This window comes from Seriola aureovittata, chromosome 2 (genome assembly GCF_021018895.1).
Source record: "Seriola aureovittata isolate HTS-2021-v1 ecotype China chromosome 2, ASM2101889v1, whole genome shotgun sequence".
Taxonomy (NCBI): Eukaryota; Metazoa; Chordata; class Actinopteri; order Carangiformes; family Carangidae; genus Seriola; species Seriola aureovittata.
The window spans coordinates 4,455,512-4,469,702 of record NC_079365.1 but is presented as its reverse complement, the minus strand read 5'-3'; the positions used below and the strand labels follow the sequence as shown (position 1 = coordinate 4,469,702).

Genomic DNA, 14,191 nt, shown 5'->3' with positions numbered 1-14,191 from the left:
ATCATTACATAGAAATAATTATCAATCACACACTGAAGAGTCTGAGACACACAGTCTGTAAATCAATAGTAGTAAATGGACTTATATTTTACTTGCAGTGTTTTGAAAATGGAGACAGAAAACACTGATTTGCATAAATGAAATGGCATTACGTTAAAAACAGCATTAAACAGTGGAATAGAGTGACAGTATCTGAGTGTATGTTTATAGTATGTGAACAGTCTTCTGTTTGACTGTTGCACTGATTAGATAAAGGTTAAATAACAGTGACAGTGACAGTGATCCCTGCTTGCTTGTACCTGCTGATCGCCATTGCGATGATGACCGGCTCCCAGCCGGAGTACAGGACTTCCCTGGTGGATGGGATCTTCCTGGCTATCAGCACCCACAGGGGGCACAGGGCCACAAACACTGCACACACCAGCGGGTTGGCATAGTCATTGAACTCTGTGAAGGAAGAAAAAAGTGGATTTACTCAGAAATCCATGGATTATTTCTTGTATTGAAATCTCAGCCAAATCAGTTTTTGTGCCTAGTTTATCATCCACTTTCAGTCAGCCACAGCAACAGGTAAAGTCATGGTGGGGATAATAACTGGACACAGTCTTACAGCAACAGTTTTAATATTCCTCCAAATTAAGATCACATTTCCCATAATTCCTGTTGCCAGGTGTCACACAGAGGAAAATGAGGCAGAAATGAGGCATTTGTGAACAGTAAATACTGGTCTACTGATTGTAGACATTTCTGAAGGTTCTGTAGAGAATGTTGCGATACTGAAGATAATATATTTCTAATATTTATATAGTCAAATCTATTGTTTGGACAGTTGGACACTTTTTTGTTCATCAGGCTCTGAGCTTCAGCACATTCAATTTGAAATAAAAAAAATGGATACTACATTAAAGTAACAAGTCTCATGTTTACTTTGAGTAGCTTTACATCAATGTAGAAAGAGCTGTGTGGGAGATACAGTCCTTCTAACAAAAGTTTAGAGGTCCAATAGTAAAGAGCTCACACGAGGCTCAGGGTTTATTGATAGTTGCCATTTGTAGGACGACATGTTTCTGTGTCAACGATCAAGCCTTTATTCAAGGATTCAACACAAGATGCAAACACCTGGTAGACCACAGAAACAGAAAGACTGGATGGCAGTTCACAGATACATAGGGAAAACCTCAGATGGCTGCGGCAGTCACTTGATCTCAGTCTGACTGAGCTGTGTCCCACCTGCCGAACACCAGAGTAAAGACAGAGAGACCCCACAACCAGCAAGAGCTGAAGGAGGCTGCAGTGAAGACCTGAGAGAGCCAGAGAAGATGCAAAGCGTCTACAGGTCTAAGACTTCAGGCTGTGATTGACCACAAAGGATTTTCTACACAATATTTTTGTTAGGACTTCATGTGTATCTTTTCAATTACTTTTGAACCTCTGAACTTTGGGCACTGTGTTAAAGGACTATATCTCCTACACACTTCTTTTTTATAATGATGTAAACCTGCTGGAATTTAAATTGAGACTTTAATGTAGTGTCTATTATTTTATTTCAAATTGAAGATGATGAAGCCTGAAGAATTAAAATAATTGCCCAAATACTGGCCCGGACTGTACATATTTAGATCGATGTTGCTGATGTTGAAGACAAAAGTACGTTAGAGTTAATTAAAATGAAACCCAAATCAAATAAAAGACGCAAGAATGTAAAAGTGCATCACAAATTTGAACTTTAAAGTCAGATATCAATGCACCAGGTAACACCTAATCTTGACTATAATAAAACAAATATAGGTGACCTGAGCTGGATTTGGACTGACATTAAATACCTGGTCTTGTCTCTAGGGGGCAGTGTTACTGCTAAATTGATACCACAGACCACTGAGACTACAAACCACTGAAAACACAACGTTTCAGCAGACAAACAATGTACTGTATGCACAGAAGACCCAAACACCAGCTGTGTTTTTGTGTTTGAGCTGAATATAGCTCCTGACTGAGGCAGTTAAAGAGAGTAAGACTGGAACGTTGGTCTCAGACAGATGACTCCACACTCTGGTCAGGATGGTTTCATCACTCGTGTGTGTGTCGGTGTTTGTCTGTCTGACTTTCTGTCTGTCTCTCTGTGTCTGTGTGTGTGTGTGTGAGTGTGTGTGTGTGTGTGTGTGTGTGTGTGTGTGTGTGTGTGTGTGTGTGTGGAAACGCTGCAGCAGTGGGGAGTTAACAATAAAGTTTCTCGCCCTGAAAACACAGCGCGGTTAGGTGTGGGCAGCTTTCATCCTTATTTACCACGCACAGCCGGACACTGAGGCACATTTCACACACTTCTACACACACGCTGCTGCTTTTTTATGATAACAGCTTCAAAGGTAATAGAGGCTCTTGAAGTCGCATCATTAATGCAGCAACTCTCACTGAAATATTGGCTCTGTATAAATGATTCTGGCTCATTTGGGAGATACTGCTGGAAACTAATTAAAGGCTTGATTTGATACTGTTGTGTATGTTAGTGGCTCTCAAACTTTTTCCACCTTGAGGACCCTAAATTGACACAAATTAGACAACAGACCGCCATTTGAGAAGATTTTTGCTTTTAAAGTTTTTATTACAAAAAGTGTTTGAAACCCATGAACCAAAATAGTCATTTATTCTGTCAGTGTGTTACTCATGGATGGAATTATTACTTGAGAAGAATAATAGGTGTATGTGACACCTATTATTTTCTTTTCCTGACAAGAAGGAAACACTTTTTGTATCCGACTAAAGCTGAATGAGCAACAACATTTTCACACTAATTAACTTTACATAAATATATTTTACATCCAATCCCCTCAATAAACTTCTTCACACCACTTCACAGCTCAGTAAACCCTGCACAGTATGTACTGTAAAAGAAAACAACTAAAATGTCTGACTGTGTCAGATTTAAAGAACAGTGTGCGTGAGTGTTTTACCTAGTTCTTTGTACAGTCCTGTTGAGATGCCTGCCAGCAGGGACAGGGTGATCAGGTCTCCCAGGCTGGCAGCGATGGGTGTTGCCACGTTGTCGGGGTTGATGCCGACCTTCCTGGATGCGATGATCACACCGATCATGATGAGCCCTGTGGGGTTTCAGGTCAGAGATGTCACAGCATTAATGTCTCATGGTTTGAAGAAATGTAACAAGCAAACAAAGAGTAGTAATCTTTCTTTTTCCCCAAGAGACTAGAATGGTATCCTTTTTGTTTTTCAGGAAAGTTCAAACTGGAAAAAAATAAAACTTGAAGGTTAAAAACAAGTACCAAGATCTGAAGCTGCTGAACAGAGGAGCTGTGAGCTGACTGGACAGTTTAGAACACAGTCAACACTAATAAAATAAGAATTAAGCTGAAGAGTTAATCAAATCCATTAATAAACATAAATACAAAGCTACAAATGTTGATTTTTATAATCTGAGTTTGACCTTACATTTTGCAGGACCAATTTCAGCTTTGCTATCATGACTGGAAAAATCCGTCGGTCCATACACCACCTTAAAAATATCTCAACAATGGTGGATGGATTGCATGAAATTTTGTACAGGTATTCATGATCCTCAGAGGATGAATTTTACTGACTTTGGAGATCCCCTGACAGCACCACAAGGTTGACATTTGTGGTTTTGAGTGAAATATCTCCACATTGATCAGATGGATCGCCACGAAATTTGGGACACACGTTCATATCCCCATCAGGATAAAATCACTTTTGTGATCTCTAAACTTTTCCTCTAGAACCATCATCAGGTCAAAACTGTAATTTGTCCAATACTTTGGTTTTTGACCAAATACCTGCAAAACACATTGCACAAACACAAACATATGTAAAAGACATTCCCAACAGCCTCAGATGAACTGCTAATGACCTAATGTTAACATGCTGTGAGCATGTTAGCCTGTGCTAAATCAGAGTTTGGGCTATAAGCTGGGCTCAGTATACCTGTGTAGACTAAGCACTAAATGATCTGATTTCACTGCAGCTGCTTGTTTATAATTTCTGATATAATATAGCTTTGTAGCACTTGTTTTATTGCTTAGCTAAATCTTGTATTTTTGTTCTTCAGCGTTCTCGAAAAACATTGTGACGATAAAGTGAAGTCAAGTCGTACCTAGCAGCAGAGAGGCTATGAAGGCGGTGGCCACACTGGAGGCGCACAGCAGCACTGCATGGCCCATCCTGAAGTGTCCCTCTGGGATCCAGCCGAAGATCACAGCAGCTATGGAGGCCAGGAACCCCACCACTGTGGCCTGGACCTGCACGCATTACAATGATTCATGCAGCTGTTGAAAGCAGTCTACATGTAAACTCCAGATGAAAGCTACTCACTGTTGAAGCTTACACAGCCTTCATATGAAAAAAAGTCCCTCATTTAACATTATGGACTACAGAGAACACCTTCATCAGTCACTCACTCACTCATATTAGCTTAGCATTAGACTGCGACAAGCTACTAAACCAACAAAACAACTAACACATCCATCTAAATCTGGATTCTCCAGTTCAACCGTCTTCATGGAGCACCAGTGTGAACCAGTGAGTGCACGCTCACCCTAAATAGGAGGTTGTGTCAGCACCCAGCCAGCACTGGTTTAAAGTGTTCCAGGAACTATGGACTTACCAAACATTACATAACAACAAGCCCACTTCAAATGGCAGAGAGGTGACTGATTCACTAAGAGCAAATGAACAGCTTGTTTTGGGAAATGAAATACCAAATATTGATATTCGATACATATAATGTACGTATATAGACACCAACAGGAGGAAGAGATACTTTTAGTTATTCCTGCTGATTAGACTTCTGCTCAGGTTCACGTTACATCACATTTTGGCCCAATCACATTTTACTCTCCATTCATAACAAGCAACTGCCTCTGTGTGAGTGTTTGAGTTAAAGGTCTCATATATTTACACTTCCCCAGTGTTTTATTTGAAGTGTTGATCCATAAGAAGATATATTTGTGGTTTTAAGAGCCAAAAACTATCACAGTGTAGTTTTACATCTCCTCTCTCTGGCTTCTCTCTGGAGCTCTAGCAACAGCAGGTCGGTGAGGTGACTGTTTTCTGAGTGACTGAATAGAAATTTAGCAGATTTCAAATAAACAGTCAGAAAAACCAAATCATTTGCATTTCTCTGTGGACTGAGCACTCTGATACTTTCACAGTATTAATATAGAACCTAGACCTGCTTTATAATAAAACAACACATGGACATCTACCTTTACACTATATGGGACCTTAAACCTTAAGACTGAATTGATGAAACGTGAATGTGAAGCTCTCATTCAGGAAATATGGAAAGTTTCTTAATCTCCTTGTTTAGTTTGTTTGCAGCAGCAGCAGCAGCAGCAGAGAAGAAGAGACAGAGTGTGTACAGGGGCAATAGTAGAAACTCATTACAATAAGGTGTTTGATGAAAAAGCTGTGTAGCTGCAATTCACAAAATGCTGACATTAGCTTGTTAGCCGTGCTAGCTCCTACACTTTTCTTCTACCACCAGATATAAGTTGTTTTTGAGATCCGAGCTTATCTGGGTTAGGGTGGGACAACCTGTACTTGAATTATTCTGTAGTTGCAGTTAGATCAGATAGTGAGTGGGAGGTGTGTCTGGACTAATTATGTGCTTTCTTGAGATTATATTTGGCTTTTCTGATTTCTGACGAGAGCTCATGTTCGGGAGCTGCCATACATTACACAAGTGTTATTTCTGTGTCCACTCGTGATAAGTCATTGTGTTTACTGTAAACACTGAGCACTTATGAAACCTGATTGTTCCCAGGTTTGGCAGTTAACTTGATCCCTGAGACACTGTTTCCCTCATCAGTGTAAGATATTAATAGATAATCGGGTCTGCTTCTGTTGAAGAAGCTTGATTGTTTGTTCTTTTTTTTTGGTGCAGAAATCACCAAAATGAATGTATTGCTGTGCATCTGTTACCTGGATGAGGGCCAAGTTCCCCATGATCATCTTCCACATGTCCTTGGCTGTGTCCATCTGACCAATATTGGCCTGAAAGAGGCAAAGAACACACAAGGTCAGCAAATTATCATCTCCATATGTCTGTGTGTGTGCATGTGTGTGTGTGTGTGTGTATCTGTGGGTGTACAGCGTGTGTGCATGCTGTTGCCTCTTGGTCCCATCAGAACAATAAGATGTCAGTTCTCTGGACAAAGACACTCTGATCTGATCCCCCACCCTGCGGCCGACTCCACTTATCTCATCTCCTCTCTTTCACACACACACGCACACACACAAACATATACACACAAACTGATGGTCTCAAGCGTCAAGTGGCTGTGGCTACAGTGGGCCACTGTGTGTCCAGAGCAATGATCCTAATGCTCATCCACAGTGAGAGGACAGAAACAGAGGATCTCCTCTTCCTCTCTGTCCCACAACATTTACATATGCAGAGGGAAGGGAAACATCTGGGCCCATAAAAACACCTATCTGCTCCATGCTTGAGTTTAATTAAAAAAAAAAAAAAAAGAAGAAAAAAGATGGAGGTAAGGGCTGCGCATGTATATACAAATAAACACGTATAAGATAGATAGATAGATAGATAGATAGATAGATAGATACTTTATTTATCCCCTAGGGGAAATTCATGATAGATAGATAATATATATATATACTGTGTATATATATGTATATATGTATGTATGTATAAAACTAATTATGTTTTAAGTTTTATTCACAGAGTCTAACTGTTGGAAGGAAAGGAAGGAGAGAAAAATATTGCTTTATTAAAACTTATATTTTTCAGGGTATGAAGTGTTATGTGACAGGCACTGTATTTTTCTTCTGTTAAATAAATAAATAATATAATAAATAATGATTAAAAAGAAATGTGAACCCCTCAGCAGGAAAACTGTGTGTGCGCACAACTACACTAATTAGCCTACAGCAAGGTCAAAGCTGAACCAATAAGCTGGGTGTTTATTTAAAATTTTATTCCTTTATTGAGTAGACAAGTAGAGCGCTGGCAAGAAATGAAGGCAGAGTGAGATGGGAAATGTCATGAAATAAACTAAGGACGTTATGAGGCCACCAGGCGGCTCAGTAAACTGAATGCTGTTTTGTTATTGATGTTTGAGTCAGACAGTTGAGGTCCATTTTCCTTTGTGTTCTCTTCTGAATGCCTTTGACTGGGAGTTTTTTTTTTTTTTTTTTTTAGCTATGTTGAAATGTTTTCAGACCTGGGTTTGTATAATCTTATTATTACCAGTATAATTGATGGTTAAAAACATGAGACCTCAGCTGTAAATAAAGTGGAATTATCCTTTGAGTGTCTATGTTAAACCTGCATTGCTCAATATTGTGGATATGAACAGTGAATCAAATGGCTTGCCCAAGTGTTGCATAGTGCTGGTATCACCAAGAAGCTCCACTGAGCATTTAAAGTTCTTTTAGCTTATCATTATTATCATTATTATCATCATTATTAGCCTTTTATTAAAAGCTTTTACCCTTTTATTATTAACCTTTGTAGTTTTACAGCAAATCTACTGTTTAGTACTCATGGCTCCCAAAAACCTCTGCTGGCTGTCATTTCATCCAAAGTTAGCAACTAGCTAAAGCCATATGTTTCCCACAGAGACCACAACAGAGCTGGACGAAGTGAACTAAATGTTTGACTTTTTGATTGGACAGCTGGCCACAAACATGACTCCAAAATGAATGTGAATGTTGCTCTGTGTCATTGAGATGTGTAAGAAAGCAAATGTTTGCTAAGGGATTAGCTAGTACAACTCATGACTGTGTATCTGTTAGCTTGTTTGAATAAAGTGTATTTAAATGGACATATAAAACAGAAGTATAATAATAATGAATAATAATGATGAGCAGTAATGATATGGTCTCAGTGACTGTGTGTTAATATTATTTTTCTTTAAACATATTTTCTTAAATATGTGTGTGTGTGTGTGTGTGTGTGTGTGTGTGTGTGTGTGTGTGTGTGTGTGGCTTTCCTCTCCCTCTTGAATCTCTCACGACAAGCACCGTCCTCACTTAATGATTATGTCTGGCAGCTTGACAGGGAAAACTCACAAGCCTGACTGACATGTCTGGACTGTGCGTCATGATAACTTGTGTTTGTGCCAGATACACGGCTTTTACAACCGTGAAAACATACTCCTCACTCATCGGCACCATGTCAATGTGTACACGGATGTCCCCTGCAACGACAGCCATGCCGTCGTTCGGAGGGGGCAGACTGCCACAAATACTGATAAGAAGGTTTAAGGCGGAGAGATAAGAGAAAACCAAACATCTGTGCAGAGCACTGGGGGCATCGTAGACTCACAACGAACTCTACATGCAAAGAGAGGCATATAGCTGCTTTCCGGCAGAACTACTATCTCCAAAAGATTTCAGGAGTTCAGATAAGAAGCCTTCATTTCAGCCTTTAACGGTTCAAAAGCTGTTGCAACTTCTGCAAAATTAGCTTTTAGAACAACAACAACATGCAAACAGATGAAGCTCAGGAATTCACAGAAGCATCGTCTGGTGTTGTGTGATGATGGGTGAATATGATGCCAAGTCCTCAGCTTTTGGTTTGTGTGTGGGCGGCTGGATTAGTGGTGTTTGGATCATCAGTGAGATGGATTCACTGTGAATGTTGTGAAAGTGATTCACGGACAACATTAGACGCATGAGAGGCTGAAATACAATTCAAGTTTCAAAAGCATCAGTACATTTTGTAGATGAGTAATAATGACATTCATTTTCTAGGAGTAAACCTGTTATTTACAAGGCTGAACATACAGTACATGAATGGAATGTATGTTGAGACATTTAATACATATAAAATGAGAATAAAGTAGACTTTTAGTAGCTGTTGTAATCTCTGATTACGCTGTATCTTTGGCAACAGTTGCCATGCAGGTGCTGCCAAGTTCCAGTAATTCACAAAAAATCCTACAATCCAAATACCTACAATCAATTAAGCTCAATAACATAAGAGGGAATGAGACAGAACAGAGAAAGCAACTGCTTATTTCTTTTAGTCAAACAATTATGAAAAACAAGGACAAGCTTCATTTCAGTGAATTTATTCAAAGACAAAGAGGTTAAAAAGACCAAAAAAAAAAAAAAAGGAAAAAGGAAAAAGGAAAAAGGAAACACAGTCATGTGAAATACAAACTCCTACAGCCAGCCAGTACTAGGGATTACATTATTTTTTTCAGTAATAAGCGCATTAGGAAATTTACAGTGGTCTTAATCTGCTCATAATTAGCGGCGGCGTGGAAAGAAACGTGGTCCTGCTGGGGCCAGCCAGCAGAGAGCTAACAGCTATGTCTTAGGACAAACACCAGACTCTGGCCTACTTTGTCATGATGGATGTGGGAATCCTTTTATACTCAACTGAAAACTCGGCAGATTGGCAAATCCTTTTGGAACCACTGCGCTATATATGTGTAATATATATATATATATATATATATATATATATATATTTTTTTTTTTTTTTAAATACAAGTTTTGTCAATGTGTTTAAACAGTTCCATATAAAATCAGCTTTGTGTGATTTGTATGTTATAGATTTACTTGTGTCATGACTTTGAAAAGAGCCATGATTCCTAATATGATGCGGCCACAAAACAATTAGCAAAAATCTGTTAAAATCCTCATCAGTGGTCTCTCATCAAATATTCAACACGATTGGACTTTTATTGTGAAAAGCAAGCTGAATAAATTTTATATATACCATTAATTCCATTTATGACCATAAAGTGCAAATTTAAGTAACATCATACAAAGGGGCCAAGTTGTAGCTGACACCCATGTTTTGTCTTTAAACGTTTAATCATTTCTTTATGAAATGTTTGAGCTACTGCTGATTCACACAGTCTGATGGATGTTATTATATCAGTTGTTAAGTGTAAATGTGGATAAAATCAACTTGCTGATTAATCATGTAACAATATGACACTGACGAAACAATATAATGTTGGTCATAACTAATCAATTTAGTTGATACAATAAGGATTTAGAAATTTAGTGGCGAATGCTTGTAGCTCGATGGAATAGCATATAGAACACACTGCACTGGGAACACATGAATGTGCAGTATTTTATCCTAGTGTTCACTTGTTTCAAGACTTGAAAACTGTCAGACTAAATCTAAATGTCCTGTTTCATTAGATTATTCTTGTAGTGTGAATGAGCTGAGTCGTCCACGCTGGGTGGGCCGCTGCTAGCGATGCTAATCAGCTTCGTCACCTGTTTCCTTCAGGCCAGTGGAAAGAATGTGAGGATTGGTGCACTTAAGAGCAATACTGGGCTAATTCTCTTATGCCTTCGTAAGTAAGGGTTGTGCTGCTATCCTCTGGTTAGCAATGCTGCTAGGTCATTGACCCCACAGACTATACAAAGGACAATACTGTTAGCTCAGAAAGAGGCATCATAGCAATGAGCTCTGTGGAAGCTTCAAGTGACAGATGTTATCTACCTATAGCATCAAATTCTACTTGTGGAAACCGTGTACCATGAACAAAACAGCTTTTAACTGCCTTAAAGGTGAATGTGGATAGCCAGCAGGAGAGCTAGCTATAATTACAGGACCACTAAGAACCAATATCTGGTTAAATCAAACACAGCTAGCAAGCCAAAAAACAGCATCCAAGTTAGCACAATGTTAATTTCATCTCTACTTTACTTACTGTCTTATATTGTCTGTCAAGATCACTATTTTATTCACTAGTTCAAAGGAATGCAAATACATTTTGTTCAGATTATTTCTTGCTACTCAGCGGAGGGTGTTTGAGATAATTAACATATTCAGTTTTAGAGATGAAAACTTGAGAGACCTGCTTTTATGAGCTTCAAACAGCAAATCAACCTGTGTAGTCAGGTGAACAGGGCGGGCAGGGTCAGCAAAAATGTTCAAAAACAAAGAAGAGGGCAGGAATGTTGCTATCAGTTTGCCTGAAACCCAAGTCACGTTTGGCAATATGACCTCTGACCAGCAAGAACAATCAGCTTTAATGAGTTTTAATGGGTCCGACAGTCTTAGAGGGAAGAGGCAATGGGAAGGATTGGGTAATTTTTGAGGGGAAAGGCTTTAGACAGCCACAATGAATTGAAAACAGGCTAAAATTAGACAAGGAATTTTCGTGTTTTATACAAAGGAAATTGCATATAGATGTAACTACTACACAAACGGAATGATTTTTAACGGAATAGAATACAAACTATGACACTGCTGGCAGGACATCATGTAAATTTCTTAATTCAGGATGGCGAGAACATACCTCCACACAACAATGGGACACACTCTCACACAAACACACTCGTTTCTTACCGCTGTGGAAAGTCTGGAGGCCAGCGTCATCTCTAGGTTGCCTTTGAGCCCAAGCAGCGCTGGAACCAGGATGAACACCTCCGACACCTTCGTAAACACTGTCCAGTGCTGCAACAATCACATATGATATCAATAACACAACATAGTAACTACACTGCCATATTGATATCAGATTCACATAGACAGAGTGACTCCTTAGTTGGGAGCAGAATGTCTCTGGGTCTCTGTGACCTTGTTCTTTCATATTGATTCAGTGGTGAAACCAGACCTTTATGATGGACCAGATAGTCTCTACAGACCTTTCACACTATGTATCATGTCGGCTCTCCTTTAACAAGAACAAGGTCACGGGGGCTTCATGGTGAAATTATTTATTATCGTCCTCTTTTGGCTTTCACTCTTCTCTCCCTTGTGATTCCCCTCTTCCACCTCTACTCACCAATCTTCACCTACTTCTGCTTACCACCTCATATCTCACTATAATCTCCATGGTATTTAGATACACATCACCAGTTAATAATAATGTTATTAGTTAAGCAAATTTTAACATTTCTGTCAATCAGTGAGTGGTACATATATGAACTCTGAATATTGACCATAAGTACTGACATTTATACTGCACAGTCTGAAAAAATCAAACCAGACTACTGTCCCCTCTGTTGGAGGAACCTTTGATCCCAGTATAAAATTAATTTCATGTATTCTTTTAAATGCATGTAGAGTTTCTAGCCTGATTCCAAACCTCTGGATTTCCAAGCATATATTCAATTTGTTGTTCAAACAGGTCTACTTTTGTGCTCATTGATGGCATTTCCTCTAGTTGGAGAAACAGTCAGCCAACTGGAGCTTAGTAGGCTGGTTCAAGAATGGAAGCCTAGCTAGCTAGCTACCTTGCGACTCCCATGAAAACAAGTGTGAATACAGGAAATGGACGCAGCAATTGTTGTAACTCATCATTCAGAAATAAATTGTTAAATTTCTTTTAACATCATGAAAAACATTCCCAGCAACTTCTGTGTATCACAGTCTCTGCCCTCAGCCATGCCCCAAGCCCCGCCCACCTGTACCCACCATCCAACCTTGCAGGATTTGGTTTCTCTGACTATTTACCTGAAATCTGCTATATTTTTATTTGATCACTCAGAAAACACTCAGCCAATCAGAAGAGAGGCGCAGAGCCTCCTCTCTTCTGATTGGCTCACTGACCTGTTGTTACTAGAGCTCCAGAGAGAAGCCAGAGAGAGGAGATGTACAACTATATTGAGATGGTTTTTGGTTCTTAAAACCACAAATATATCTTCTTATGGATCAACACTTCAAAGAAAACATAGGAGAAGGGGAAAATATGGGACCTTTAAAGACTCATCACAGTACTTCAGCATAAGGACTAGCATTACATTGCCATCCTTGCTGCTCCGCCCCTACCTCAGCATAAAGGAGCTAAATTTTGCTGCTGCTCTCCCCCCAAGGCCAAAGTGTAATAGTGTGAAACAAAGTCAGCCAGAAGCTAGACCAGGTAAATCTAAAGGACAGCTTGTGCAGGTGGTGGGTTTTCTGAAACACAAATCATATTTAGCATGTGCTAGAAAACGTGCCCACTCAGCCTAGTAGATGGCCTTTAATGGGATATTTATAGCCTATAATATTAGCCCTGGTCCCAGATAACCTCCTCCCTCACTGACAGCCAGTCCTTGAGAGGTGGGTTCCCTGTGAGCTTGTCACTGTGGTGAAGTGCCTTTCTATGCTGTGCCTCCATTAGAGTTCATGCAGTGATAGCAAGTTTGTGGTCTACTGTGGTCAGAAACAAAGGTATTGCTGAGGCCGAGGCCATCGATCTTTCTCCAGCAAAAGTGCTTATCTTTGGAGCCGGTCCCACAGGCCCCCAGCACTTACAGTCCAGTCCGCCCCGAGCTGAATCAATATTCACTGAGGCTGACACAGAAAAGAAAAGAGAGGCAGAGGAGAAAATAGACGAGGGGAGGAAAATAGAGGAGTAGCCGACATTGAAGCTACATATAAACACTGTTGGCCTGCATTTCTCACACTAGCTCGCTGTTTCTGTTTCACTGTGTTGCTCCCACTGTGCATCCAGATGTACAGTGCTGATAAGGGGGTGTCGTCTACACTTCAGAGCGTGTTGTATCAGTAGGTGTGGCACCTAAACTCCAATTTTTGGTTAAACTCCTTCTGCCTATCCCCTTGCTGTCATCGGGCCAAGCACAGCTCCTTTCCAACAGCCAGCCCCTCAGCTTGGCTCACTGCCTTCTGCCAACCCAGCAGCCTTGTGAGCACCTCTGTGAGCACTCCTCTCTTCTTTCACAGCCGCATGCTTTCAAGCTTTCTCCCTCTCTCTACTTCTGTCTCACTCCCCTATCTCCCTCTTTGCCTCCCCGTGGTGATATATGTTGTTGTCTCCATGGAACACTGGCTTAAAGCCAAACAAGCCCTCCCTCCTCACGGCCATCTCCTCAGTTCTAGGAACTCTACAGGACAACCCCAGTACCTCTGTGTACAGACCTATAGGAGCTCTGGTATGCAAGCCCCACAAGGGTCGGGTTGCCCAGTTGAGTAACATGGCCCCATTTTATTTGTGATCACTGTACTTGCTGTACTGAGTAGGAAGCTGAGCCTGATGGCATGTAATGTCAACGCAACTCAGGCAGCATCACAGAAACTACATCAGGTGGTGTCCATTTCCATTTTCCTGGTGGTGCAGCATGAATGGTAGACTCACGTGGTAACACACGCAGGAGGGGTAAAACGAACATAGATTAATGACCAAGATTAATGGGTATAGAGTTGAACCCAAAAGATGAACATCAGCAATACAACATCATTACTGGTATTAAATGGATGAACATTTAGGAACTACAT

General features: G+C 40.2%; 1 protein-coding gene across 3 annotated transcripts in view; it reads right to left on the bottom strand.

The window, feature by feature from the left end:
* slc41a1 (solute carrier family 41 member 1) overlaps positions 1-14,191 on the bottom strand; it is a 34,912-nt gene that overhangs the window by 6,527 nt on the left and 14,194 nt on the right. For all 3 annotated transcript variants that reach the window (XM_056399398.1, XM_056399380.1, XM_056399390.1), the window contains exons 3-7: positions 11,318-11,425; positions 5,950-6,021; positions 4,121-4,265; positions 2,949-3,095; positions 300-447 (exon numbers count right to left, since the gene is read on the bottom strand). In XM_056399398.1, coding sequence (XP_056255373.1) covers positions 300-447; positions 2,949-3,095; positions 4,121-4,265; positions 5,950-6,021; positions 11,318-11,425 — 620 coding nt within the window. The remainder of the gene's footprint in view (positions 1-299; positions 448-2,948; positions 3,096-4,120; positions 4,266-5,949; positions 6,022-11,317; positions 11,426-14,191) is intronic.